The sequence below is a fragment of the Caretta caretta genome, chromosome 28 (assembly GCF_965140235.1).
Source record: "Caretta caretta isolate rCarCar2 chromosome 28, rCarCar1.hap1, whole genome shotgun sequence".
Taxonomy (NCBI): Eukaryota; Metazoa; Chordata; order Testudines; family Cheloniidae; genus Caretta; species Caretta caretta.
This window is the reverse complement of record NC_134233.1, coordinates 7,233,648-7,260,949: the sequence shown is the minus strand read 5'-3', so window position 1 is coordinate 7,260,949 and position 27,302 is coordinate 7,233,648. Positions and strand designations below refer to the sequence as shown.

Sequence of the window (27,302 nt, the reverse complement as noted above, 5' to 3'; positions counted from 1 at the left end):
GAGAGGATGGCAGACCTTGAGAGTCGATGAAGCCCCCTCGCTCTGGGCCACCAGGTAACTTGGAAGGATGGAAGACTATGACAGTCGAGGAAGCCCCCCGCTCTGGGCCTGGGCAAGCTTGAACACTTCCCTCCCCTGAAGCTAATGAGAAAATAATTTTGATTCGCTGCTGTGTTATATATTGCATATGCTGTTGTTTTTACTTTGTAAGTGTGTTATGCAAATAAAAACATCCTTTTTGCTTCAAAAAAAAATTCCTCTCCTATAGCCATCTGGCCTGACCCTGTCACACAACTTATTCAAAGATTACAAAATATAAACCTATAGGCAGTTTTCTCTTAATTCCCATTTCCACCCAGTGAGCTTTGTGTGAAGTCACATTCTACAATAACCTAGGAGCCTTCCATTTCTGTGAGTTCATTTCTCTCTGGGTCATCACACTACGTGGGCAGATTGCATGATGAGAAATATCACCTGTGCTCTATTTTCACACTTTCTAATCTTTCAAAGGAGCAGGAGGCAGAGAAGTGATACTCATGCATTAAACTCAAGAGCAAAACTAAGGGTATGTCTACACTATGAAATTAGGTTGATTTTATAGAAGTTGATTTTTAGAAACCGATTTTATACAGTGAATTGTGTATGTCCCCACTAAGCGCATTAAGTTGGAGGAGTGCATCCTCACTATCATGGCTAGCATCAAAGCACGGAGCGGTGCACTGTGGGAAACTATCCGACAGTTCCCTCAGTCTCCGCTGCCCATTGGAATTCTAGGTTAAGCTCCCAATGCCTGATGGGGCAAAAATATTGTTGCGGGTGGTTTTGGGTACATGTCGCCAGTCTTCATTCTCTCTGTGAAAGCAACTGCAGACAATCACATTGTGCCTTTTTTCCCGGGTTGCCCATGCAGACTTCATAGCACGGCAAGCATGGAGCCTGCTCAGCTCACCACTGCTGTTGCGACCATTGTAAATACCTCGTGCATTATATTGCAGTATGTGCAGAACCTGGCTGAGACAGAAGCATGAGGATGATTGTGAGGAGGACATGGACACAGACATTCCTGAAAGCATGGGGTGTGGCAATTGGGACATCATGGCAGCAGTGGGGCTGGTTGATACAGTGGAACGCTGATTCTGGGCCCAGCAAACAAGCACAGACTGGTGGGACCTCATAGTCTTGCAGGTATGGAATGATCCCCAGTGGCTGCAAAATTTTTGCATGTGTAAGGCCACTTCCCTGGAACTCTGTGAGTTGCTTTCCCCCACCCTGAAGTGCAGGAATATCAAGATGAGAGCTGTCCTGGCAGTTGAGAAGAGAGTGGCTATAGCCCTGTAGAAGGTTGCAACGTCTGACAGTCAGGAATCAATTTGGAGTGGGCAAATCTACTGTGGGGACTTCTGTGATTCAAGTAGCCAATGCAATCACTGACATTCTGCTATCAAGTATAGTGACTCTGGGAAATGTGCAGGTCATAATGGATAGCTTTGCTGCAATGGGTTTCCCTAACTGTGGTGGGGCGACAGACGGAACGCATATTCCTATCTTGGCACCAGACCACCTTGCCAACCACTACATAAACCACAAGGGGTACTTCTCAATGGTGATGCAAGCACTGGTGGATCACAAGGGACATTTCACCAAGATCAATGTGGGATGGCCGGGAAAGGTGCATGACGCTCGCATCTTTAGGAACTCTGGGCTGTTTGAGCAGCTGCAAGAAGGGACTTAGTTCCCAGACCAGAAAATTACTGTTAGGGATGTTGAAATGCTAAGTTATTCTTGGAGACCCAGCCTACCCCTTGCTCCCATGGCTCATGAAGCCATACACAGGCAGCCTGGACAGTAGTAAGGAGCAGTTCAACTATAGGCTGAGCATGTGCAGAACGATGGTAGAATGTGCCTTTGGACATTTAAAAGCTCACTGGCGCTGTTTGCTGACTAGGTTAGACCTCAGCGCAACCAATATTCCCATTGTTATTACTGCTTGCTGTGTGCCTCATAATATCTCTGAGAATAAGGGGGAGATGTTTATGGCGGGATGGGAGGTTGAGGCAAATCACCTGGCTGCCAATTTTGAACAGCCAGACACTAGGGCAATTAGAAGAGCACAGGTAGGCACGCTGCGCATCAGAGAGGATTTGAAAACCAGTTTCATGACTGGCCAGGCTACTGTGTGACAGTTGTGTGTTTCTCCTTGATGCAAACCCGCCCTCTTTGTTGATTTTAATCCCCTGTAAGCCAACCACCCTCCCCATTTCAATCACAGCTGGCAACGGAAATAGTCACTCTTGTTTTGAAACCATGCACTCTTCCTTTATTAATTAAAAAAAAGGGAGATAACTGATAAGGTAGCCCGGGTGGGGTAGGGGAGGAGGGAAGGACAAGGGCACATTGCTTATTGCAGCCACACTACAAATCAAAACTGTTTGAATGACAGCCTTCTGCTGCTTGGGCAATCCTGTGGAGTGGAGTGGCTGAGTGCCTGGAGCCTCCCCCCACCCACATTCTTGGGTGTCTGGGTGAGGAGGATATGGAACTTGGGGAGGAGGGAAGGCGGTTGTACAGTGTATGCAGCAGCAGTCTGTGCTCTTGTTGGCGTTCCTGAAGCTCCACCAGACACCTGAGCATCTCTGTTTGCTCCCCCATTAGCCTCAGCATTGCATCCTGCCTCTTCTCATTGCGCTCACATAGTACTTTCCTTGACTCTGCCACTGAATGCCTCCATACATTCAGCTGTGCCCTATCAGTGCGGGAGGACTGCATGAGCTTGGAAAACATGTCAACATGAATGTGGTTTTATTTTTGCCTTCTAATCTGCGATAACCTCAGGGACGGATATGATGGGGGAGCATAGAAACATTTGCACCTGCAGGGGGATAAAAAGGGAGAGTAAAATTTAAGATGATACATTTCTGAGAACAAAAGAGAGACTCTTTCACAGTGAATCAAGCAATTCACAGCAGACAGCACATGTGCTTTAGGTACAAGGTCACTTTTTGCCTTTTATATTGAATGCCTGCCGGTATGGTGACACATCACACATGGCTGAGCAACAGAATTCGGTTTCCAGGCAGCCATGGTAAGCCAAAGGGTATGCGGGTTTGGCTTCTAACACTTTCATAACATGTGGGAATATTTTCAAACTGCAGCGTCCTCCTTTCCCATAGCATGCAATGCCGGTTTGGTTTGCCATTTAAAAGGAGGGGCTGCGGTTTTCAGGTGGATGTGCAGCACAGACCTCCCCCCACCCCTCCACATGGCTATTTGAGATGATCCCTTCACCCTTCCCCCCACCGCGTGGCTATTCTCTGGGATGATCCCTTTTAGCCAAGTGCAAACAGCCCAGCATGAATGGGGTCCTTTTATTGTTCCCTTACAAAAATTCTCCTATTTCAACCAGGTGACCATGAATGATATCACTCTCCTGAGGCTAACACAGAAAGATAAAGACCAAATGTTGCTTGAATGTGACCAAAACCCAGGACCATTCGCTGCCATGCTTTGTGCTGCAATGATTCCAGACTACTTGCTACTGGCTTGGTGTGTTAAAGTGTCCTACCATGGAGGACGAAATAAGGCAGAAACCTTCTGCAAAGGCTTTCAGAGTACCTCCAGGAGAGCTTCATGGAGACGTCCCTGGAGCATTCCTACTCCATCCCCAGACATGTTAACAGACTTTTCCAGTAGTTGTACTGGCCATGAATGCATCCCAAGTCTTCAGGGCAAATCAGACATTAAACACTATTGCTTTTAAACCCTGTACTGTAGTTACAAATGTGCACTCACCAGAGGTGCCTTCTCCAGCTTCAGGGTCGGGGATCCCACCTTGGGAGGGTATTGGCTCTAGGGTGATGAAAAGGTCCTGGCTGCTGGGGAGAACGGATTCACCACGTGCCTGCTGCTTATTCTCTTCCTCCCCCTCATCCACAAAATCCTCCTCCCTGTTGTGTGAGACTCCCCCCTTGCAGCTGTCCATGGACAGTGGTGGGGTAGTGGTAGGGTCCCCCCCTAGAATGCCATGCAGCTGATCATAGAAGCAGCATGTATGGGGCTCTGACCCAGAGTGACTGTTTGCCTCCTTTGTTTTTTGGTAGGCTTGCCTGAGCTCTTTGACTTTCACGGGGCACTGCTGTGTGTCCGTTTTAGCCTCTGTCCATCATGCCCTGTGCGATTTTGGCATGTATATCTGCATTTCTTCTTTTTGATCGGAGTTCTGCCTCCACAGATTCTTCTTCCCATACAGCAATCGATCCAGTGTCTCCCGTTCACTCCATGCTGGCGCTCATTTATGATTCTGGGGGGACTGCATGGTCACCTGTGCTGCTGAGCTTGCGACGCTGAACAAACAGGAAATGAAATTCAAAAGTTTCCAGGGCTTTTCCTGTGTACCTGGCTAGTGCATCGGAGTTGAAAGTGCTGTCCAGAGCGGTCATATTGGAGCATTCTGGGATAGCTCCCGGAGGCCAATAACATCAATTTGTGTCTGAACTACTCCAAATTCAACCCAGGAAGGTTGATTTTAGCGCTACTCCCCTCACTGGGGAGGAGTACAGAAGTCGATTTTAAGAGCCCTTTAGGTCGATGGAACGGGTTTGCTTATGTACACGCATTCATTATAAAATCGATCTAAACCGGCTAAATTTGACCTAACCCTGTAGTGTAGACCAGGGCTAAGTGACCAAAACACAGACTCTGGACTCAGCATTCATGTATCCTACAGTCTGAACTTGGAATCTGATACATTCCCTCATTGGCTACCATCATTTGCCCAGCATGGAATTGCTTCTTGTCCAACAAGGCAGCCAGATTGGGACTCATAGGCATGGAATGGCTCTGAAGGAATCAGCTGTTTCTCTCTGTGCTTCATGAAACTTTGGAGCCAAATGGTAAAAGATAGTTGTTCACAATTTAATGATGGCATCCTTTAGAAGTGTGATCAATGCCACTTAACTAGGGAGCAGCGTTCTAAAAATAGTTTACCTAGGCCACAGGTCACCAGAGCATCCATCTCTGTGGTGAAAATCAACCACTCATACCTGCCATTTCTACCTGAGTTCTTGTCAAATCGTTGACCTTCCTTCAAGCAATTTTACACTTCTCTGGCATAGAATTCTTCACCAACCACACAACGTATCAGTAGCGATAGTGAGGTATAACTCCCCCAAATATGCACTTTTATTTCTTTAATCTGGTGGTGCAGATTTAAATTAGGGACTAAATTCAGGTGTGTCTTAAAATCCCTGTAAGACACCAAAAGTCAGGAATCTATTAGAAATAGGTATCTTTCTGCAGCTCTATCATATTCAACATGGATTTCATTTTCTACACATTTGCAGCATCTCCCAGGGGTGAGCTGAACAGCAATGTCACTTCCATTTTCCCCATCTCTACCTAGCTAGGGACTGCATTTCACAAATAATAGGCAACATGCACCTGATTAGGAAAGAGATATCTTCAGGAGCAACCTGCTGCAGGGCCTGGGCCACAACTGCTTTGGGAGCGAATGTATGTGTACTTTGCTTATTTACAAGTCATTTACTAGTGAATCCTATTCCCAGACCTTTAGAAAAAAATATTGACTTAACCAACTGAACAACAAGGGGATTGGGATGGTGTCGTGGAATAAGGGAATCCTTCTGACTTACCTTATCAAAAAAGTGAACAGAATCTTAGGAATCATTTAAAAAGGGATAGAGAATAAGATGGAAAATATCTTATTGCCCTTATACAAATCCATGGTAGGCCCACATCTTGAATACTGTGTACAGATGTGCTCTCCTCATCTCAAAAAAGATATACTCGCATTAGAAAAGGTTCAGAGAAGGGCAAATAAAATGATTAGGGGGTTGGAACAGGTCTCATATGAGGAGAGATTAAAGAGAGTAGGACTTTTCAGCTTGGAAAAGAGGAGACGAAGGGGGGATATGATAGAGGTCTATAAAATCATGAGTGGTGTGGAGAGAGTGAATAAGGAAAAGTTATTTACTTTTTCCCATAATAAAAGAACGAGGAGCCACCGAATGAAATTAATGGGCAGCAGGTTTAAAACAAACAAAAGGAAGTTCTTCACACAGCGCACAGTCAACCTGTGGAACTCCTTGCCTGAGGAGGTTGTGAAGTCTAGGATGATAATAGGGTTGAAAAGAGAACTGGATAAATTCATGGAGGTTAAGTCCATTAATGGTGTCCCTAGCCTCTGTTTGTCAAAGGGTGGAAATGGATGGCAGGAGAGAGATCACCTGATCATTACCTGTTCGGTTCACTCCCTCTGGGGCACCTGGCATGGGTCACTGTTGGCACACAGGATACTGGGCTGGATGGATCTTTGGTCTCACCCAGTATGACTGGTCTCATGTTCTTATCTTCTTCTGTTGTTACAGAGGGTGAAATGACATTTTCCCCTATCCCTGCCCTGTTCCTGATCTTTGTTATAGTTCAATATATTCTAAGTGAGGAAAATGGTAGTAAAAAAATCTGCTCTCCAGCACAACCTGAAGCAACATCCGAGCAACTGCAAATGAAACAATTTGTTTCTGAAGGGGAAACTTGATGACTAACAATTGCTTTGAAATGGGGGAACAGTATAACCATGATACTCAGGGTTTGTTTAGACTAGGAAAAGTGATGGAGTTTAGGTCAAGGGGAAAGCTAATGCAACCACTGCACCTGGGCTGCATCTGCTGTACAACTATAATTGTCTTTTTACACCAAGATCACTAACTTGAGCAGCCAATGCCTTGTACAGTCCTAGTGGATGTAAGGCACAGGTAGTTTTTGCCTCAGTGTAGCTTGTTGGGATCAAACCTCTCTCTCCCACCTGGTGCTCAAGAACATTCCTGGCAGGAGGGACACACACTCCTACGACTCAAAAGGAAATAATTTGATAGAAAAGATCACAGGACTGACCACAACGAAGGGTTGGCTGCAAAAGGCAGAAGCAGGCAACTCATCTGGGGGAGCTGAGAGACCACAGTGAAGATGGTGCAAAGATCACTATGTGGGAATTAGCAAATGTCATTTAAATATATATATATATTTAGCCAGCCCTAATCAAGGCATTTATTACAGTTCTCTCCCATGTGGATTTTCTGATGTTTAATAAGGCTGGAGCTCCAACTGAAACGTTTCCCACACTCAGAGCATCCATAAGGTTTCTCACCTGTGTGGATCGTCCTATGTCTGATAAGGTTTGAGCTCCGATTAAAGCATTTCCCACAGTCAGAGCATGTGTAGGGCCTCTCTCCAGTGTGGATTCGCTGATGGGTGGTAAGGGCTGAGCTATAATTGAAGTGTTTCCCACACTCAGAGCATGTGTAGGGCGTCTCTCCACTGTGGATTCTCTGATGGGTGGTAAGAGCTGAGCTATAATTGAAGTGTTTCCCACACTCAGAGCACGTGTAGGGTGTCTCTCCTGTGTGGATTCTACGATGCACGCTAAGGTGCGAGTGCCAACTAAAGGTTTTCCCGCACTCAGAGCACGTGTAGGGTGTCTCTCCTGTGTGGATTCTCTGATGTGTGATAAGGTGTGATCTCTGATTGAAGCTTTTCCCGCACTCAGAGCATGTGTAGGGCCTCTCTCCGCTGTGGATTCTCTGATGTGTGATAAGCCGAGAGCTCTGACTGAAGCTTTTCCCGCACTCAGAGCACGTGTAGGGCGTCTCTCCGCTGTGGATTCTCTGATGTATGATAAGCCTTGAGCTATAACTGAAGCTTTTCCCGCACTCAGAGCACGTGTAGGGCATCTCTCTAGTGTGGATTCTCTGATGCGTGATAAGTCTTGAGCTCTGATGGAAGCTTTTCCCGCACTCAGAGCATGTGTAGGGCGTCTCTCCGCTGTGGATTCTCTGATGTATGATAAGCCTTGAGCTCTGATTGAAGCTTTTCCCGCACTCAGAGCACGTGTAGGGCATCTCTCCAGTGTGGATTCTCTGATGTGTGATAAGGTTTGAGCTCTGATTGAAGCTTTTCCCGCACTCAGCGCACGTGTAGGGTTTCTCTCGTGTGTGGATTCTACGATGTATGCTAAGGTGTGAGTGCCAACTAAAGCTTTTCCCGCACTCAGAGCATGTGTAGGACGTCTGTCCAGTGTGGATTCTCTGATGTGAGGTAAGGGCAAAGCTCTGATTGAAGATTTTCCCGCACTCATGGCATACGTAGCATGTCTCTTCCAAGTTGATTCTCTCACGTGTAACAAGATCTGAGTGGCTACTGAAGTTTTCCTCTGGCCTTTGCTGACTCTCACAGGCTTTTTCTTCTTCTGGGAGTGCACAACTCCCGGAATCATTCCCTTTGGATCTTCCTGATAACGTCCCATGGGATTCTACTTCCTCAGAATCTTCCTGCTGGGGTTTCTCCTCGTTCTCACTCGCCAGCCCAACTCCTGATGGGAGACAGAGAGAATCCACAAATAGATCACTTCCTGCGCCAGAGAGAAAGGAAATCTCAGAGAGAAGAATGGAAAAAGGGATGAACAAACCAAAATATGTGTGGGAGAGATCAAACCTATCAGGAGCTGATTTTCCCCAAACCCTTCCCCAGAGGAGAGAGAGGAAGGGATCAGTTCTGGGTCCACATCTCACCAGAACTCTCATGGGAAAGCAAGACTGGGGAGGCACCTGCTGCCAGTTGTCAGTCAGGGTAGCTGGGAAGCCATGAGTGACATCCGCCTAATGATCCTACATCTGCAGGGAACAATCCTCAACTTGGAGAGTTCACAAGGTTTTTGTAGGATATCCCAAATGTTTCCTGTATTCATGGACAGTTTTTGAGTTTGTTTAACCAATTTCTTACTTGTGCAGGCAACTCTTGGGAGCACTTCTTTCTCAGAGCCATGGGGGTCTGGGAACCACGGGTCTTCCTCTCGTTCCAGCTGCAAGATCACATCAGGTTTGGAAACTGGAAACCCTGCTCAAGGCAAAGAAAACAAGGGAGGTCAGTGGAATTTGTGGGATACTTGTCACACGGAATATTCCATGGCTTTAAGCCCAGTTCATTTTTAATTAGTAACATCCCAAGGCCAGCTTCCTTGGCTCAAAGTGTCAGGAGAGTTATTATTATTATAAATCATATTCATTACCTTAGTGCCTAAGGACCAACTAACAGCCTGTTGTGGAAGGCACCATACAAACCCAGAATATTAGATGGCCCATGCCCTGAAGAATTTACAGTCTCAATAGACAAGGCAGACACAGAATGGGGGAAGGGGTAGAACCCACCAGCCGAGTGAACTATGTGAAGGCAGAGTGCCAGATCTGATGAACACAGCTTATATCTTGAGACTATCGTATTTAATGTTATGACTAGGGCCAGTGTTTTCTAGAAATTACTGCTATTACTGCACTTTTTTTCCTGACATTACTCTTTGTCATAAATATAAATGGAAGGGTAAACACCTTTAAAATCCCTCCTGGCCAGAGGAAAAAATCCTTTCACCTGTAAAGGGTTAAGAAGCTAGGATAACCTCGCTGGCACCTGACCAAAATGACCAATGAGGAGACAAGATACTTTCAAAAGCTGGGGGGAGGGAGAAACAAAGCCTCTGTGTCTGTCTGCGTGATGCTTTTTGCCGGGGACAGAACAGGAATGGAGTCTTAGAATTTAGCAAGTAATCTAGCTAGATATGCTTTAGATTATGATTTCTTTAAATGGCTGAGGAAATAAGCTGTGCTGAAAGGAATGGATATTCCGGTCTTTGTGTCTTTTTGTAACTAAGGTTTTGCCTAGAGGGATTCTCTATGTTTTGAATCTGATTACCCTGTAAGGTATTTACCATCCTGATTTTACAGAGGTGATTCTTTTTACTCCTATTAAAATTCTTCTTTTCAGAAACTGAATGCTTTTTCATTGTCCTTAAGATCCAAGGGTTTGGGTCTGTGGTCACCTATGCAAATTGGTGATGATTTTTATCATACCTTCCCCAGGAAGGGGGGTGCAAGGTTTTGGTGAGGATTTTGGGGGGAAAGACGTTTCCAAACGGCTCTTTCCCAATAATAAACCCGGTTAGACATTTGGTGGTGGCAGCGAAAGTCCAAGGGCAAAGGGTAAAATAGTTTGTACCTTGGGAAAGTTTTAACCTAAGCTGGTAAAAGTAACCTTAGGAGGTTTTCATGCAGGTCCCCACATCTGTACCCTAGAGTTCAGAGTGGGGAAGGAACCTTGACACTCTTCATTTCTGGAATCACCGTTCATATCCGGAATTGCTGAACAGAGGGTGGGTGTGGCATGCAAGATCACAACCCCCCAGATTTCTGCCCAGAGACACCTGACTCATCCCCACAGTGCAGGGCAGAGGTGATGTGTGGGCAAGGGACACCGTGTGCTGCCCCCCTCCCGATTTCTGCCTGGAGACACCTGACTCCCCCCCGGGGCAGAGGCTGGCTGCTATTGAGACTTGCTGCCAATTTCTTCCCTCCTCATACAAATCTGGGCTCAGCTAAACCACTGGAGCTTCCTCTGAGCAAGGAGGGCACTTGGCAGTGGGATGCCGGGCTCCCTCATCATGCTGCAGAGCAGATGGCACTCGCACCTCCTCTCGGTTGTGTCCACAGCACCTCTCCCCTGCTCATCTCCCTGCACACAGGTGGTTCGTGCCCTGTCTCCCCAGCACACAGCTGGCTCTAGGCTCTCAATGCTCAGTGTCTGGGCCCCCCCTCCCCCACACAGCTGGCTCCTGCCGTCTCCCCCCAATGAATTTTCATGCTGTAAAGGATTATATATTGCTCATGTTTGTCAATTACTATGTTTTCATTGCCAGCAAACAGTAGCCCTAGTTATGACTTATCTCTATATTTGAGACAGCCCTTGAAAGCATGAATACTTCACAGACTATGATGCTGAGATGGGCCAAATGATACTGGGGAGGGCTGAGGGATGGGTTCCCTGTGCAAGATGGTGTCACTATGGGGTGATGAAATCTCAAGGTTAGTTATGCAGTTCTCCAGCTTTTGAAGCTTTGCCCTACGCGGAAAGGGGCAGGTAGTGATTTAACTTCTTTCACGAGACTGAAGACAGACTTTTTGGGGAGAAACAGCTGAGTTTGAGCTGACTGAGGGCGGGTCTTTTGTAAAACTTTTGTAAAATTCAGGTTTTACTATATAGTCTGTAGTCAATCAGGAAGTAAGGGGGGGAATGGGAGCAGGGAATGGGGGTGGGGAAACTGGAATCATGTTTGGCTAAGGGCAGGAATGGGAACAGGGACACAAATAAGGCTCTGTGGTGTCAGAGCTGGGAAGGGGGACACTAAGGAAGGAAACTGGAATCATGCTCGCTGGAAGTTCTCCCCAATAAACATCTAATTGTTTGCACCTTTGGACTTCGGGTATTGCTGCTCTCTGTTCATGCGAGAAGGACCAGGGAAGGAAGTGAGTGAAGGAATAAGACCCCTAACAATCTCATAGAATCATAGAATATCAGGGTTGGAAGGGACCTCAGGAGGTCATCTAGTCCAACCCCCTGCTCAAAGCAGGACCAAACCCCAATTAAATCATCCCAGCCAGGGCTTTGTCAAGCCTGACCTTAAAAACTTCTAAGGAAGGAGATTCTACCACCTTCCTAGGTAACGCATTCCAGTGTTTCACCACCCTCCTAGTGAAAAAGTTTTTCCTAATATCCAACCTAAACCTCCCCCACTGCAACTTGAGACCATTACTCCTTGTCCTGTCCTCTTCTACCACTGAGAATAGTCTAGAACCATCCTCTTTGGAACCACCTCTTAGGTAGTTGAAAGCAGCTATCAAATCCCCCCTCATTCTTCTCTTCTGCAGACTAAACAATCCCAGTTCCCTCAGCCTCTCCTCATAAGTCATGTGTTCCAGACATCTAATCATTTTTCAGAGTAACAGCCGTGTTAGTCTGTATTCGCAAAAAGAAAAGGAGTACTTGTGGCACCTTAGAGACTAACCAATTTATTTGAGCATGAGCTTTCGTGAAGTGAGCTGTAGCTCACGAAAGCTCATGCTCAAATAAATTGGTGAGTCTCTAAGGTGCCACAAGTACTCCTTTTCTTTTTGCTAATCATTTTTGTTGCCCTTCACTGGACTCTCTCCAATTTATCCACATCCTTCTTGTAGTGTGGGGCCCAAAACTGGACACACTACTCCAGATGAGGCCTCACCAATGTCGAATAGAGGGGGACGATCACGTCCCTTGATCTGCTCGCTATGCCCCTACTTATACATCCCAAAATGCCATTGGCAACAAGGGCACACTGCTGACTCATATCCAGCTTCTCGTCCACTGTCACCCCTAGGTCCTTTTCCGCAGAACTGCTGCCTAGCCATTCGGTCCCTAGTCTGTAGCTGTGCATTGGGTTCTTCCGTCCTAAGTGCAGGACCCTGCACTTATCCTTATTGAACCTCATCAGATTTCTTTTGGCCCAATCCTCCAATTTGTCTAGGTCCCTCTGTATCCTATCCCTGCCCTCCCAGTTTAGTATCATCTGCAAATGATCTCCTGTGATTACGAACTGGAAAAGGAGTTTCAGAAATCTATCATTGATCAACCTTTGGCTGAGTTTAAGAAAAGAGTACCCCCTTCTGGCAGAAAAACTTGCTGCACTTTTGTTACCATTTTCAACAACATACTTTTATGAGAAAGCGTTTTCCTCGTACGCACATCTGAAAACCAAATACAGAAACAGACTTGATGCCGAACCAGACCTGAGACTTTATCTTTCTCCAGTGGTTCTGGACTTCCAGGAGCGATGCAGAGCAAAGCAAGCGCATCCATCATACTGAGGAAATTTAAACTTAAATCCCTGGAAATATTCATTTTTAGGAGGGGGTTCACAAGATTTCACAATTTAGTGAAAGGGGTTCACGGGCTGTTAAAGTTTAGGAACCACTGGTCTAGATAATACTTAGTCCTGCCTTGAGTGCAGGGGACTGGACTAGATGACCTCTCAAGGTCCCTTCCAGTTCTGTGATTCTATGAACCAAAGGCCAGAGAAGAGCAGAATCAAAGAAGTCACTTTGGGGCGATTCTCCCTGTCGTGCCCAAGACAGCTGTCTCAGGTTTATAAAGTTGTTTAATGCTCCAGCCTTTAGAGAGTCTCTCCTGGGAGTGCCCCCTTTCATGGGCTGGGCCTAGTTTTAGCTTTTGGCAAGCATGACCCTGGGGGCTCTGAGACTGGGCCTTCTTGCCTCAGCACACCTTGTTTCTTTCTGTGGCTCCCCAGTGAGTCCAAATGAGTAGATACTCCTGATAGATACTGTGAACATAAGAACGGCCCACTGCGTCAGTCCAAAGGTCCACCTAGCTCAGTGGCCAATGCCAGGTGCTTCAGAGGGAATGAACAGAACAGGTCATCATCAAGTGATCCATTCCCTGTCGCCCATTCCCAGCTTCTGGCAAACAGAGGCTAGAGACACCATCCCTGCCCATCCTGCCTGTGGCACTGGCAGATGGGCTGTTAGCTCTTGCAAAAGCCCCCATGTCTTAATTGAACATGGACAAATGCAGAGCTGGAATCAGTCTGCCTCACCTGTGTTAGTATTGTTAAAACAGGTATTAGAATGATAAGAATGTGTTTTGTGTTTAGACGTTATTGAATGCTTGTGAGTTGCTGCCTGGGTTAATATCTGACTAGTTGCATCGTGAGCCTCTGTGGCTCTGTAAATCACCAGACAGGAGAGAGACTTTACCTGTGTGAAGTGCTGATTGTCAATGGAATGCATGACACCCTGCCAGGCAGGAAAGGTCCATCAACACCAGATAGACTATTATGGAATGTTAAAGAAGGCAAAAGACTGTTGTTGTGCTCTTGACTTTCCATTAGCTGAGTTTGCAGCTCAGAGCACATGGCAGGAAGGGGATTAAAAAACCCCATACGGAAGGAACAGATTATCTGAATGCTGCTTGGACTCTGAGGGGCAAAGTTTCTAGGCACAAGCTAGAGATCCCCAGCCGCTTAGCCTGGGTTAGTCCTAAAGAATATGTAGAGCTTACTTATTAAAGAAGTTTCTATTATCTTTTGAAATTTAAGACTGTAACTTGTCTGCATCGATATGATTAAGGCTTTAACTTTGTGAACAACTCTCATTTCCTTTTAAATTAATCTTAATACAGGTTATTACAGGACTGGCTACAAGTTTTGTCTTTGTTGGGAGATCTAAGATTGAATTGACCTAAGTGACTGGTCCTTTGGGACAGGCAGTAACCTGAACATTGCTGTGATTCGTGGTGTAAGGCAGTGGTTCTCAACCGGGGTCTGGAGCCCCCTGGGGGCCCGCAAGCAGGTTTCAGGGGGGGCTGCCAAGCAAGGCCAGCATTAGACTTGCCGAGGCCAGGGCAGAAAGCTGAAGTTCCAGCGCATGGGGATAAAGCCAAAGCCTAAGCCATTTAGCTTTGTGGAGGCCCCAGTGGTATGGGACCCCAGGCAGTTGCCCTGCTTGCTACCCCCAAATGCCAGCCCTGGCTTTTTTATGCAGAAAACCAGTTACTGTGGCCCATGTGGGCTGTGGAGTTTTTATAGCATGTTGGGGGACCCTCAGAAAAAGGGTGAAAACCCCTGGTGGAAGGGACCATCTGTCACAAAGGTGAGCTCACCTGCGTGGTGAGATCTATGGGATGACCCAAGGGGACTGTCCGTGATTCCATGTTACATGCTGCTACAGTGCATGAAGCGTTTACACTTGATACTTGGTTGGTGAAATCTACATATCGACCTCACAATCAATTTGGGGTTTGTGTCGTCCTTCTTACCAGTCTGCCTGAGGCTGGTGCTCCTGCTCTCGGGTTACTGAAGACAGCGTTACAGAGACTTATGGGTGCAAAGCCACCAGCAGCGATTTGCAGGAATGCAAAGCAGGTTTTATGGTGGCACCGTGTGGGCCAAATGGTCCATGGACTCCACCAAGCCCCAGTTCTCCTCCAGTGTACATCAGCATCCCGGCAACCTTCAAGGAGGGTCAAGGCTGCCACTCCCTCAGTGATGATGGATCTCCAGCATAGCATCACCCACACCTCATGACCCGCCTTATCTCCTGAGACACAGGTGAGTGACAGAAGGTGCACAACGGATCCTGGGGGGGGGGGGATAACAAAACATACCCTCTGGGGGTCACCCCTCAGGAAATGAAGGTGACAGGCATTGTGGTGGCAGTAAACAGGGAGAGGAGGGAGCAGCACCCTCAAAGGCAATGATGCTGGTGGGTCACCCCACCACATCAGGCATGGGGCTGATAGGGGGTCATTCCCTAGGGCCTAGCTGCCTGTGAAGGGCTATATAAACCACACGCTGGCACAGAAGGGGTTAAACTGCCGCTTTAGTCTGGACTGGCCCAGCTCCTCCACACGTGCAAACCAGGCCAGGACTGGAGCAGGAGTTAACAGGAGAGACTCTAGTCAGAGGGGGGCCACCCTGGGAAAGGAACAGTCTATGGAGCATCTCCAGCCCCAAAGAGAGGGCTGGCAGCATTCGGGGCTCTGGCCTTCACTGAGGGAGGGTAGGGATCCCTAGAGCTCAAAGGGGGAGCAGGCTGAAACTTGCACTGGAGACCCAGTCAACTCTGAAGGGGACTGAGACTCTCCCACAGCCCCCAGAATAAGAGGGGCCCATATCCTGATGGGATCTGCCCACAGTTTCCCCCCCCACCCATTTCTTTTATTTCATTCCTTTATTTACCCTTGTTTGCCGACAGTCAGCTCTTTTGCTGTTTCCCATGGGGTCCCTGCGTGTGGCTGGGCGGGAGGCTGCCAGGCAGAGGGGAAAAGTGACACAGGGCTGCGAGGAAAAGGAGGGAGGGGAGGAAGGAGACCTGGGGAAAGGGCGGGGCAGAGTGTGATCAGGTGCTGGGCAAGTGCCACACTGCTGCTGCTCCCTGGTGCTGTGGGGCTGGGCTGAACAGAAGGGTCTGTGCCGGGGAGACCTTCATTAACCCCTGGGCCCTGCTCCTGCCAGAACCACCCTGGGGCCGCCCCGGGCTCCGCGCGCCCCGCTGCTGAGCTGCAGCCTCCAGGTACTGGAGCGAGCCCCGGGTGCAGGGCTGGGCAGTGACTCTGCGCCAGTGTCGGGGCGGGGGGGGGGAAACCCGGCATCTCGCAGCGCCGGGATCTGTTCCCTGGGGGCCCGCGCCCGGGGGGGCTCGGAGCTGCTGTCGCAGCAGGAGCCCAACACCCCTCAGCCCGGCCAGGCTCTGCCCTGGGGCACCACTGGGGGATCCGGGGCGGGAGGGGACCAGCCCTGCATGTGGCTGGGCGGGAGGCTGTCAGGCAGGGTGAGAAATGAGACCGGGCTGGGAGGAGAGGAGGAAGACCTGGGAAAAGGGGCAGATGGAAAAATGTCTGCGCAGCCAGGAAATTACAGGGAGAGGAGACGAGCAGGTGACCCCTGAGGAGCGGGGAGAGAAAGGGAAGGAGGGGCTGAGATCACCTCAGATTTACTGCTGCCCTCTCCTGTGGTGATCTCTAACATTTAGGAAGTTATGAATATATACTGGAAATTATGTTCACAAAGACTGAAACAGGTTCCTTTCAACCAGGAGGTAACAGACCTTTCTCTCTCTGTCCGGTGATGTGCATACTGGGCATTGTACGTCTCACAATGGGGGCCTGTTTGTACACTCAGCGAAATGCTAATTGAATAGATTGTGAAATCTTCAAGAGAAGAAAATTTACACGGAATAAATAAAGAGCAGGATCCTGTTTCGAGTGAAGACAATGGTATGTGGGGGGACATTTGCGGGTGCAGAGATACAACTTGCATCTTCTGCCATGGAAACAAACTGACAGCATGACTTGTCTCATGAAAGAAAGATCACAGCCAAACCTGGCTGTAAAATGCTGGAGGAACTTTCATGGGTTTTGCTCTATAACGTGAAAGGATCTAGTTAGGTAGGTAAGTCTAGGTTCTAGAAAGCGTGTTATGATTTTACTTCATGTGAAACCATTTGTTTCCAAGACTTCTACTTGCTACCACTTGAATCTCTATCCTTGGTTAAATAAATGTTCACTTATTTTCATTAGAAATACGTCTGAGTGCCATGAGTTAAATGGCGTCGTGATCTGAGGGGTAAACTGGTAAGCTGCGATGCAGTGCTTCTTCGGGAGCAACGAATCTGTCAACATGAGGAGTGTCCAGGGGGCTGGAAAGTCCAGGGAGACATTTGGAAAGCTCAGAGGTTGGAGCGTGTCTACTCCTAACAGGACCTGGGGCATGAAAAGTGAGGTCCAGTGTGAGAACCATAAGTGGTCAGGCCTACATGGTCAAGCCAAAATTAGATGCCAGGATCTGGCTCAAAACACCAGGAACCACAGAGGAATGTGACAAGGCAGGGACCAGAAACAAAGTGTGGTCTCTCCAGCAATAGGTCAGGGATCTGCCTTGCTGCACAGAGGGCTTCCCAGTATTTCCAGGTTTAAACAGGACACCTGGATCAGAGGTCACGGGAAGAGCTGCCAGTCATCTCTCGTGTGGGCGGCACTTCCTGCAGTGACTGGTCTCCAGGATGTGCATTGCCAGCAGCTCTGTCAAGGCTGCCCGGTGGTGGCACAGAACCGCCACCCCTCCGGGACTCTGCAGACCCATATTCCTGTCCCAGTAATTTTCATGCACCAGCCCACATCACCTTCTCCCAAGGAAGGAACATCCCATTGTCTCCTATCCAATGAGCCCCCCCAACTGTCACACACTTCATGCATTTGGGAAGTTGTTATAGCAGACCACCAGTTCTACCATAGCTAAAGTTCAACATTACATTCTGTACAAAGATCAGCTATCTGAACAGGTCTAACTTCCCCTTGCTTACTAAGAATCTTTTGAAATTTGCTGCTTATTATAGGGGTGCCGAGCAGGGCTAGTGGCCAAATATGGGGTGATTTGATGAAGAGTTTCCTGAGAGACAGCCCTCCTGAAAGCAGCTTTTCACATTATCATCTGGTTCCTATAACACGATCTTGCACAAACCTGGGGCTGAAACTATGGTTGTAATTATCCACCAAGTGATCTCAGTCCCTTTGCATTTATCTTTTCTGGTACATGGCACCCAGTGCCTCCTTGGGGAAGAGATATAGAAAAAGCTAATAACTGTAGAGGTTAGAATTTCAGATTGGCACGAGGAAAAGGGTAGACTCAGAGAGCCTGAAAGGCCCATGAAATGCAGCAAGACTAAGGGCAAGTCTACCCTACAGAACTAAGTCAACATACAGCCAACACAGTAACTAAATCGGTTTTACATGTGCGCACTACACTCCTTGTGTTGGTGGTGTGTATTCTCACCAGGAGCATTTGCACCAATTTAACTGCCAATGTGGGGCATTGTGGGAGTTTCTAAAGGCAGCAGCAGCTGACAAACAACGCGGCGTCTACACGGACACTGCGTCCACTGAACTACATAGACATAAGCGCTACGCCTCTCATGAAGGTGGAGTTATTAAGTCGGCATAATGGGCAAGTAACATTGGTGGCAACTACCTTTTAGTGTAGATGCTTACAGAGTTGGGTCAACGTAAGCTGCGTTATGTTGACTTAACTCTGCAGTGTAGACCAGGCCTAAGGCTCTTGTTATCAGTCAGAGGGTTTCCAGCAATCTACCCTCACTGTAATTCATTGGCTCAAGAGAACCTGAGCTCCACCCATGAGTTTGAGTGAGACCCCACCACTGATACCTTTCAGACAATGTGTGCTGTGCATTTTTCTTGCATCCTGTAGGAGTTCCTCTTTAAAGTTTTGCCCTCTGATATGAACATTTCTGGGTTAAGAAGCATATTTTCAAGGGCTCTAAAATCCATGTGCCGACTCTGACCTGGTTTGCTCTTAAAAGCTTTGCCAGTCCAGCTCTGTTGTTTAAGGCTGTGAAAAAGTGCACGCACACATGTACACCATCCAACATAGCTCTGCTGGCAAAGCTCAATTATAGACACAGCTATAGCGGCAAAAGTGTCCATTTAAAAAAAAAGGAAACGAAATGCTCATAAGCTACATTACTGCAGAGTTAAGGTTGCCCAGTGCTGTCTCCTGCCTTGCACCGTATGGACGGTTACTAAACTTAAATCTCTGCAAACCAGGAAAAGAAAAGTTAATGTAAACGCCACCCCTCCAATGCAACCTTAACTTTGCCCCCAACCCTTAGCCCTGCAGCTGAGAATGGTTCTGTGTGGGCGGTGCAAAGCTTAACAAACTGCCACAGGAATTCAGGTATTCAGCTCAATGCGGCAGTCACGGGAGGAAATTCTATGGTCTGTGTTATAAAGGACGTCAGAGTAAATGACCTAATATCACATCAGCCTTAAAATCTATGAACCTATAATCGATATGAGGAAAGACTAAGAGAACCTGTCAGTGTTTGTTTTGTGTTCACAGATGGGAATCCCAGCATTTCTCTGCATGCCCTCCAGCTGTGTGCACGGGGTCAGCTGTAGCTGTCACTGAATGAAGGAGGCATTGGTTGGAACAGCTGGGCAGAGCTGTGGCTGTGCTCTGAAGAGAGGTGCGTGTGAAACTTGGGGGACCAATTCTGCCTCATTTCCGTGCTGAGTGTTGTAGGCTTTGTCAGTAAAGGTGCCCAAGGGTGTGCTTGTGTCATAGGGATTGTCAGCACTCGGATAGCATATGGTCTAGTGATCTGTGAGGCTTAGTGAGGGGTAAGTGAAGGCAGTGACTCAAAAGGAAAAGTCAGGTTAAGGGCAAAAGGGTGGTAACACTGTGCAAGTCTCAGATGGTTTGCGTGCAGGAAGTTCAGTGCAGGAGTGCAGGCCAGGGGTAGGAAGCGTCTGTTTGCTATGATAGAGATGAACCCGACTATTATCTTAGCTAAGAGAAGCTGTTAGACTTTCTGTTGTACTGCTCTGTTCCCAGAGCGTTCTGTAACAGGGGACGGCAGAGCACTAGTGTGTCACTGGCATGGAGCTACTATAAGGTGGGTGCATAACTGGTTGGAAAATCATTCCCAGAGAGTAGTTATCAGTGGTTCAGTGTCCTGCTGGAACGGCATAACGAGTGGGGTTCCGCAAGGATCAGTTCTGGGTCCAGTTCTGTTCAATATCTTCATCAACGATTTAGATAATGGCATAGAGAGTACACTTATAAAGTTTGCGGACGATACCAAACTGGGAGGGGTTCCAAGTGCTTTGGAGGATAGAATTAAAATGATCTGGACAAACTGGAGAAATGATCTGAAGTAAATAGGATGAAATTCAATAAGGACAAATGCAAAGTACTCCACTTAGGAAGGAACAATCAGTTGCACAAATACAAGATGGGAAATGACTGCCTAGGAAGGAGTACAGCGGAAAGGGATCTGGGGGTTATAGTGGATCACAAGCTAAATATAAGTCAACAGTGTAACGCTGTTGCAAAAAAAAAAAAAAAGAAACATCATTCTGGGATGTATTAGCAGGAGTACTGTAAGCAAGACACGAGAAGTAATTCATCCACTCTACTCCGCACTGATTAGGCCTCAGCTGGAGTACTGTGTCCACTTCTGGGCACCACCTTTCAGGAAAGATGTGGACAACTTGGAGAAAGTCCAGAGAAGAAAAACAAAAATGATGAAAGGTCTAGAAAACATGACCTATGAGGGAAGATTGAAAAAATTGGGTTTGTTTAGTCTGGAGAAGAGAAGACTGAGAGGGGACATGATCACAGTTTTCAAATAAATAAAAGGTTGATACAAGGAGGAAGGCAAAAAATTGTTCTTCTTAACCTCTGAGGATAGGACAAGAAGCAATTTGCAGCAAGGGCGGTTTAGGTTGGACATTAGGAAAAACTTCCTGTCAGGGTGGTTAAGCACTGGAATAAATTGCCTAGGGAGGTTGTGGAATCTCCATCATCGGGGATTTTTAAGAGCAGGCTGGACAAACACCTCTCAGGGATGGTCTAGATAATACTTAGTCTTTCCTTGAGTGCAGGGGACTGGACTAGATGGCCTGTTGAAGTCTCTTCCAGTTCTATGATTCTATGTTGGGATGATGTTGAAACAGGGCAGAGGTGGCATGAACCTTAACTTTTCATTTCCCCTTCTAAGAATGGAGGAAATGGGAATTCTTACCAAGCGAGGTCACATTCTCATAGTTCTCCTGCATGACGTCAGTGTAGAGGGCTCTCTGAGCGGGGTCCAGCAGAGCCCCCTCTTCCCTGGTGAAATACACAGCCACCTCCTCGAAGGTCACCGGCCCCTGAAAGAGAAAGAGTCCAACACTCAGGACCTGCTGCCCCAGTCACAACCCCACGATTCATGGGGGAGAGGAGCCAATCAAACGGAAGCTCTGAGAGAGAGACAGTCAGCAGAGTCCTATCCCCATACTGCTGAGAACAGCCATGACGCATCACGGTGAGAGAACAAAGAGAGCCACACACCTACGAGCCAGAGGCTGATACAGCCCCATGGTAGGAATCCCAAAACCCTCCTCACTGCGAGCAGCTGGATGCGAGGGGCTGGGGCATCTTCCCTACACCTCCCCGGTGGGTGCCCCCTTTCTATGTCACACCAGCCTCTGGCTCGCAGGTTGAGGGTTCAGCACTGGAAGTCCGGTCAGTTTTCCCAGCCCTTCCCAGGGGGTTGGTTTCTCTATTTCCTGTTTCACAAATTAAAGAATTTTCTCCTCCAACACCCAAGCGTTTGTTCCTAGAATCTAGGCCCAGGTTAAACAAATCCCAAAAGGTTTGTCACACTCTGTCCCCTTCCCTTTCTTCACCCAGGGTAGTCCCTGCCCCCTGCAGACCTCATTCCCCAGAAGTTGCCACCTCTTCAGCATTTACTGCCCCTCTCCCACCAGCAGGAACCCACCAGGAACCACCCCCCCCCCCCCAATAACCCCTACCTGAGCTGGCTCCACAGCAGCCATTTCTCTTCCCTGTCCCATGGGAGGACCGGATGAGCTGGAGCGAGACGTGGGCGTCGTTCTGCAGCCTGGCAGGGCGAGAAGGGCAGTTGTGGAGATTTCAGAACTGGCTTTACTTCATTTCACACCACAATTCCTCCAGGCTCTTTCCCTGCAGACAGAGATTGTAGATTCTGCCATGCTAGGAACATGCTCAGTCCCCATATTGCAGAACAGACCTTGCCCCTGTCCTCCACCCTCCCTCCTCCCAACCAGGACTAAACCCACCAAGACATTTTCAAACCCTCCCAGCAACAGAGTATGAATTAAACACTGGAAAAGACCAGAACCAAAGGGGGGGGGGCAAGGGGAATTCCCCCTGACAGAGTCCCCATGGCAGCACACTCCTGCAGCAGGGGGAACAGGGAGAGTCAGGGGCTGTTTTTTCCTCTCTCTGCTCCTCACCTTGTTCACAGGAAGGTGACCCTGTGCAGGGTTGCTGCAGTGAGTGTGCCCGGGTGGGTGTCATAAATATGAACAGAAGGGTGAACATCTTTCTGTATACAATGCTATAAAATCCCTCCTGGCCAGAGGCAACATCCTGTTGCCTGTAAAGGTTAAGAAGCTGAGCAAACCTGGCTGGCACCTTACCCAAAGGACCAATAAGGGGACAAGGTACTTTCAAATCTTGGCTGGGGGGAAGGCTTTTGTTTGTGCTCTTTGTTTAGGTGTTGGTTCTCTCTTGGGACTGAGAGAGGCCAGACAGAAATCCTTCTCCTCCAACCCATCCTAATCCAAGTCTCCAATATTGCAACCAGTATAGGTAAGCCAGGCAAGGAGGATTCGTTTATCTTTTGTTTTATTTGAATTTTCCCTGTGTTAAGAGGAAGGTTTATTCCTGTTTTCTGTCATTTTAAAGTTTTGCCCACAGAGGGATCCTCTGTGTTTTGAATCTGAATACACTGTAAAGTATTTTCCATCCTGATTTTACAGAGGTGACTCTCTTACCTTTTCTTTAAGTAAAATTCTTCTTTTAAGAACCTGATTGATTTTTCATTGTTCTTAAGATCCAGTGGTTTGGGTCTGCGTTCACCTGTACCAGTTGGTGATGATTATTATCAAGCCCTCCGCAGGAAAGGGGGTGTAGGGCTTGGGGGGATATTTTGGGGGAAGACGTCTCCAAGTGGTCTTTTTCCCCGCTCTTTGTTTAAAAACTTTGGTGGTGGCAGCATAATGTCCAAGGACAAGGCAAAATTTGTGCCTTGGGGAAGTTTTTAACCTAAGCTGGTAAGAATAAGCTTCCGGGGGGTCTTTCATGCGGGTCCCCCACATCTGTACCCTAGAGTTCAGAGTGGGGAAGGAACCTGGACAGTGGGTCAGAGATCTGAAAATCTGTCCGGACACCCTCTTCCCTAGCGCCCTACCCCCCTGGAGGGGAGCCGTGGCCACCATCCCATTCTTGGGGGCTCTCGCTCTCTCTCTCCCGGGGCTGGCCCCGCTCTGCACGGGCGGGGAAGGGGGGGTACCAGGCGGTTAGACCTGCTTGAGCCACACGGGCGAGGGGCACAGCAGAGGGCCGGGGCAGCGGCCAGGCTGGCTGGGAGAAGAGGCTCCCTTCCGGCCTTAGCAGCCCCGGACACCCGGGGCGGGGGCTGCGCAGAGCCCGGGACCCGGCCCGGCCCCAGGGTCTCTCTCACCTGGAGTCTCCGCTCAGCAGCAGCGCCCGGGGGGTCTCTCGCCGCAGGAGGCGCCCCCGGCCGGGCCCCCCGCCCCGAGCCCGCTGGGGAAGCGGCAGCGCCCGGGCTCCCAGGAGCTGCCCCCGGCGGGCCCCGGCGCTCTCGGCTCTTTGTTCTCCCCAACTCCCGCCTCCTTCCTCCCGGCCCCCACCGCTCCCGGCGGCCCCCGGAAGTGACGTTGGGCAGGGGGCGGGAGGGAGCGCTGCGGCTCTGCCCGGCTCGTGCTTGGCCGTTAGAGCCTCTCCCTGGGCCGCAGGAGCGTTTTGTGTCTCCCGGCTCTGGGCATGCGCAGATCGGGGAGGGGGGGGGAGAGTCGGGCATGCGCAGAGATCGAGCTCGCCCGCCCGCGGCTGCGCCGAAGGGTCTCTGCCGGGGAGACCTTCATCCACCCCCCCCCCCGGGCCCGCCCCGCTGCGGAGCTGCAGCCTCCAGGTACCGGAGCGAGCCCCGGGGCCGGGCGGTGACGCTGCCCCAGTGTCCGGGGGGGGGGACCAGCCCCCCGGGGTCCCTGCGTGGGGCCGGGCGGGGGGGGGAGACCTGGGGAAAGGGGCGGAGGGAAAATGTCGGCGCAGCCCGGACATGGCCGGGGGGGGAGAAGAGCCGGGGCCCCCCGAGGGGCGGGGAGGGAAAGGGGGGGGCTGAGATCCCCTCGGATTTACCGCTGCCCCCTCCCCTGGGGCCCCCCCCGCTCCCGCCCTGCCCCCTTTCGCTCCCGGCAGCAGCCCGGGTGACCCCCCCCTCTTCCCCCACCTCCCTGAGACGGGCTCTGCCCCCCCCCGGACCCCGTTTCCTCCCCACTTCGCCCGTGGCCAGTTCAAATCTCCGCCTTGGGGGGGGGTGTCCCCCCCATTTTACCTGCAGTGACTTGTCCCGGTTTAGGGGGGAATCGTTCCCCGGAGTGATTTCTGAAACGGGCAGAGGGGGGCAGAGCCCCGGGACAGGGACACCGCTGGGCTGGGCTGGGGGGGCCCAGGAAGGGGAGGGAGGAGCAAGTGCCCCCTCCCCCCCCCCATGGAGACGGCCCAGGCCTCGGTTTCCCACTCCCAGCTACTTCCCCGCCCCCACCCTGCCCAACCCAGCAGCCCCCCGACCCCCCCAAGACACCACCGGCTAGTCACATTCCCAGACCCCACTGCCAGTGACCTTCTGACTCCAGCCCCACTCCTTTCCCCTGTGAAAGCCACATCACCCAGGGCTCCCTGCCGCCCATGTGAGTGTGAGGCAAGAAGAATCCATCCCACTCTGTTGTTGATTGATTGAATATCGCTGTATAATCCCCTCAAATTTCCCCTCCTTTCTCTTGAACTGTTGACATAAAATCTCCCCAGATGTTGGTGCTTCTCTCTTATAGTGGCAAATATTTCATTTGTGCCCCATTTTCTCCTCCGTTCTGAAATAGTGATATCAAAGTCTTGAAAATCTTCCCGCTTTTCTCTCCAGGTGCCTGACTGAGATCAGGGCTCTTATCGTACTGAGCGTGGCTCAGGCCTTGACTGATATTATGTGCCCCAGTGTGCCAGGCACTGCACAAACCCTAACCAAATTTGGGGCACTGGTTATGCTAGGAACTGCACAGACCCGCTCAGAGAGCAGAGACCTTGTTGTGCCAAGGGCTACAGTGACCATGACTGAACTCTGGGCCCCTGTTGTGCCAGGCTCTGCAAAGACACCAAGTGAAATCAGGCTCCCATTGTGCCAGGTGCTGCAGAGATGGCAAACAAAATCAGGGACCTTGTTCTTCCTGGAGCTGCAGAGACCCCAACTGAGATCTGGGTCCCTGTTCTGCCAGGTGCTGCAGAGACCCCAACAGAGGTCAGACCCCACTGTTGTGACAGGTGCTGTGGACACCCCAACTGACATCAGGCCCCACATTGTGCCAGGTAAAACTGAGACCTGGACTGAGATCATGGCCTCCCCTTGTGCCAGGCAGCGCACGACTGCTGCCCAGATTGCTGCCTCCATTGTGCTGAGCACTTCAGAGACCTTGACTGAGATCTGTGTCCCTGTTGGGCCTGGCACTCCACTGAGAGTCCTTGCCACAGAGATCCTGCCCCCACATTTTGCCAGATGCTGCAGGGACCCCAGACTAAATCAGGGATATTGTAATGCCGGGAATTGCAGAGCCCCCAACTGACATCAGGCCCCCCGCTGTGTAGCACTCTGCACAGACACTGACCAAGATCAGGGTCCCCATTGTGACAGGGGCTGAACAGACACCAAGGGTATGTCTACACTGCCATTAAAAACACACAGCTGGCCCATGTCAGCTGACTCAGGCTCGCAGGGCTCAGACGAAGGGGCTGTTTAATTACGGTGTAGATGTCTGGGCCCGGCTGGAGCCAGGCTGTAGGACCCTGCGAGGTGGGTGGGTGCCAGACCTTGGGCTGCAGCCCAAGCCGGAACATCTGTACCACAATTAAACAGCCCCACAGCCTGAGCCGTGTGAGCCCAAGTCAATGGGCACAGGCCAGTTGCAGGTGTCTAACTGCAGTGTAGACATGCCCACAGTGACAGAGAGTCCTTGCCACAAAAAGCTCAAAGGCTAAATCGGTAAATGGTGGGCACCTACTCTCCATTTTATAGATGGGCAAACTGAAGCTCAAAGAGCTGAAGTAATTTGCTCAAGTTTGCATGGAGAATTTGGGACAAAACTGGGAATGGAACACAGATTGTTTCAATTCTTGCCTCTCTCCTTAACTGCAAGTCCAGCGTATGTGTGTGTACAGCGTTGTTTTGGCCTGAGTGTTTGCATTGCATTGGCTTCCAAGGGAGGTTGTGGAATTTCCTTCATTACAGGTTTTGAAGACCAGGTTAGAGGTACACCAGTCTGGGAATGTCTAGGGATACTTGGTCCTGCCTCATCACAGGAGGCTTCAGTAGATGACCTCTCAAGATCCCTTCCATGCCTACATTGAAATAATTCTCTTTTGTACTGTGTCGTGTTCTACACTGAGCTGTTTTCCATGTTGCCATTTGGAACTGTGAACGCACCATGCTGTGTTGCATAGTTTTATGGTGCATTGTTTTGCCTCAACTTGTTTGGTGCCTCTGTTTTGTTGGTTTGAGTTGAGCTCTTTTCCATTGTGTACTTTTGTCCTAGGGTGTGTTAGTTTGCATTGTGTTGCTTTCTTCTTTCTTCTTCTTGCTTTCTATTGTGTCATTTTATGCTGTGGAGTATAGGGTTTTTTTGTTGTTTTTCTGAATTGCCTGACATGACGTTATGGTGGGGTTTTTTTTCCTATATGTAGTGATTTTGTACCTACCATAGAATCATAGAATATCAGGGTTGGAAGGGACCTCAGGAGGTCATCTAGTCCAACCCCCTGCTCAAAGCAGGACCGATCCCCAATTAAATCATCCCAGCCAGGGCTTTGTCAAGCCTGACTTTAAAAATATCTGAGGAAGGAGATTCCACCACCTCCCTAGCTAACGCATTCCAGTCTTTCACCACCCTCCTAGTGAAAAAGTTTTTCCTAATATCCAACCTAAATCTCCCCCACTGCAACTTGAGACCATTGCTCCTTGTTCTGTCATCTTCTACCACTGAGAACAGTCTAAAGCCATCCTCTTTGGAACCCCCTTTCAGGTAGTTGAAAGCAGCTATCAAATCCCCACTCATTCTTCTCTTCCGTAGACTAAACATCCCAGTTCCCTCAGCCTCTCCTCATAACTCATGTGTTCCAGACCCCTAATCATTTTTGTTGCCCTTTGCTGGACTTTCTCCAATTTTTCCACATCCTTCTTGTAGTGTGGGGCCCAAAACTGGACACAGTACTCCAGATGAGGCCTCACCTATGTCGAATAGAG

At 49.3% G+C, this 27,302-nt stretch overlaps 2 protein-coding genes across 9 annotated transcripts in view; one reads left to right on the top strand and one right to left on the bottom strand.

The window, feature by feature from the left end:
* Window positions 1-2,291: 2,291 nt before the first annotated feature.
* LOC125629205 (uncharacterized) overlaps window positions 2,292-27,302 on the bottom strand; it is a 262,178-nt gene continuing 237,167 nt past the window's right edge. Inside the window, exons 1-7 of one of the 6 annotated variants that reach the window (XM_048834573.2) lie at window positions 23,457-23,638; window positions 22,768-22,852; window positions 21,760-21,848; window positions 20,988-21,114; window positions 8,794-8,907; window positions 3,790-8,422; window positions 2,292-2,869 (exon numbers count right to left, since the gene is read on the bottom strand). In XM_048834573.2, coding sequence (XP_048690530.2) covers window positions 7,050-8,422; window positions 8,794-8,907; window positions 20,988-21,114; window positions 21,760-21,801 — 1,656 coding nt within the window. In that variant the 5' untranslated portion in view covers window positions 21,802-21,848; window positions 22,768-22,852; window positions 23,457-23,638 and the 3' untranslated portion in view covers window positions 2,292-2,869; window positions 3,790-7,049. Of the gene's footprint in view, window positions 2,870-3,789; window positions 8,423-8,793; window positions 8,908-20,987; window positions 21,115-21,759; window positions 21,932-22,767; window positions 22,853-23,456; window positions 23,639-24,350; window positions 24,432-27,302 lie in introns of those variants that run through there. The other 5 variants (XM_075124112.1, XM_075124113.1, XM_048834569.2 and 2 more) reach the window with 5 other exon arrangements.
* LOC142068327 (uncharacterized) overlaps window positions 23,765-27,302 on the top strand; it is a 35,509-nt gene continuing 31,971 nt past the window's right edge. For 2 of the 3 annotated variants that reach the window (XM_075124100.1, XM_048834547.2), the window contains exon 1: window positions 23,800-23,927. In XM_075124100.1, the coding sequence (XP_074980201.1) occupies window positions 23,815-23,927 (113 nt within the window). In that variant the 5' untranslated portion in view covers window positions 23,800-23,814. Of the gene's footprint in view, window positions 23,928-27,302 lie in introns of all 3 variants that reach the window. The other variant, XM_048834560.2, reaches the window with a different exon arrangement.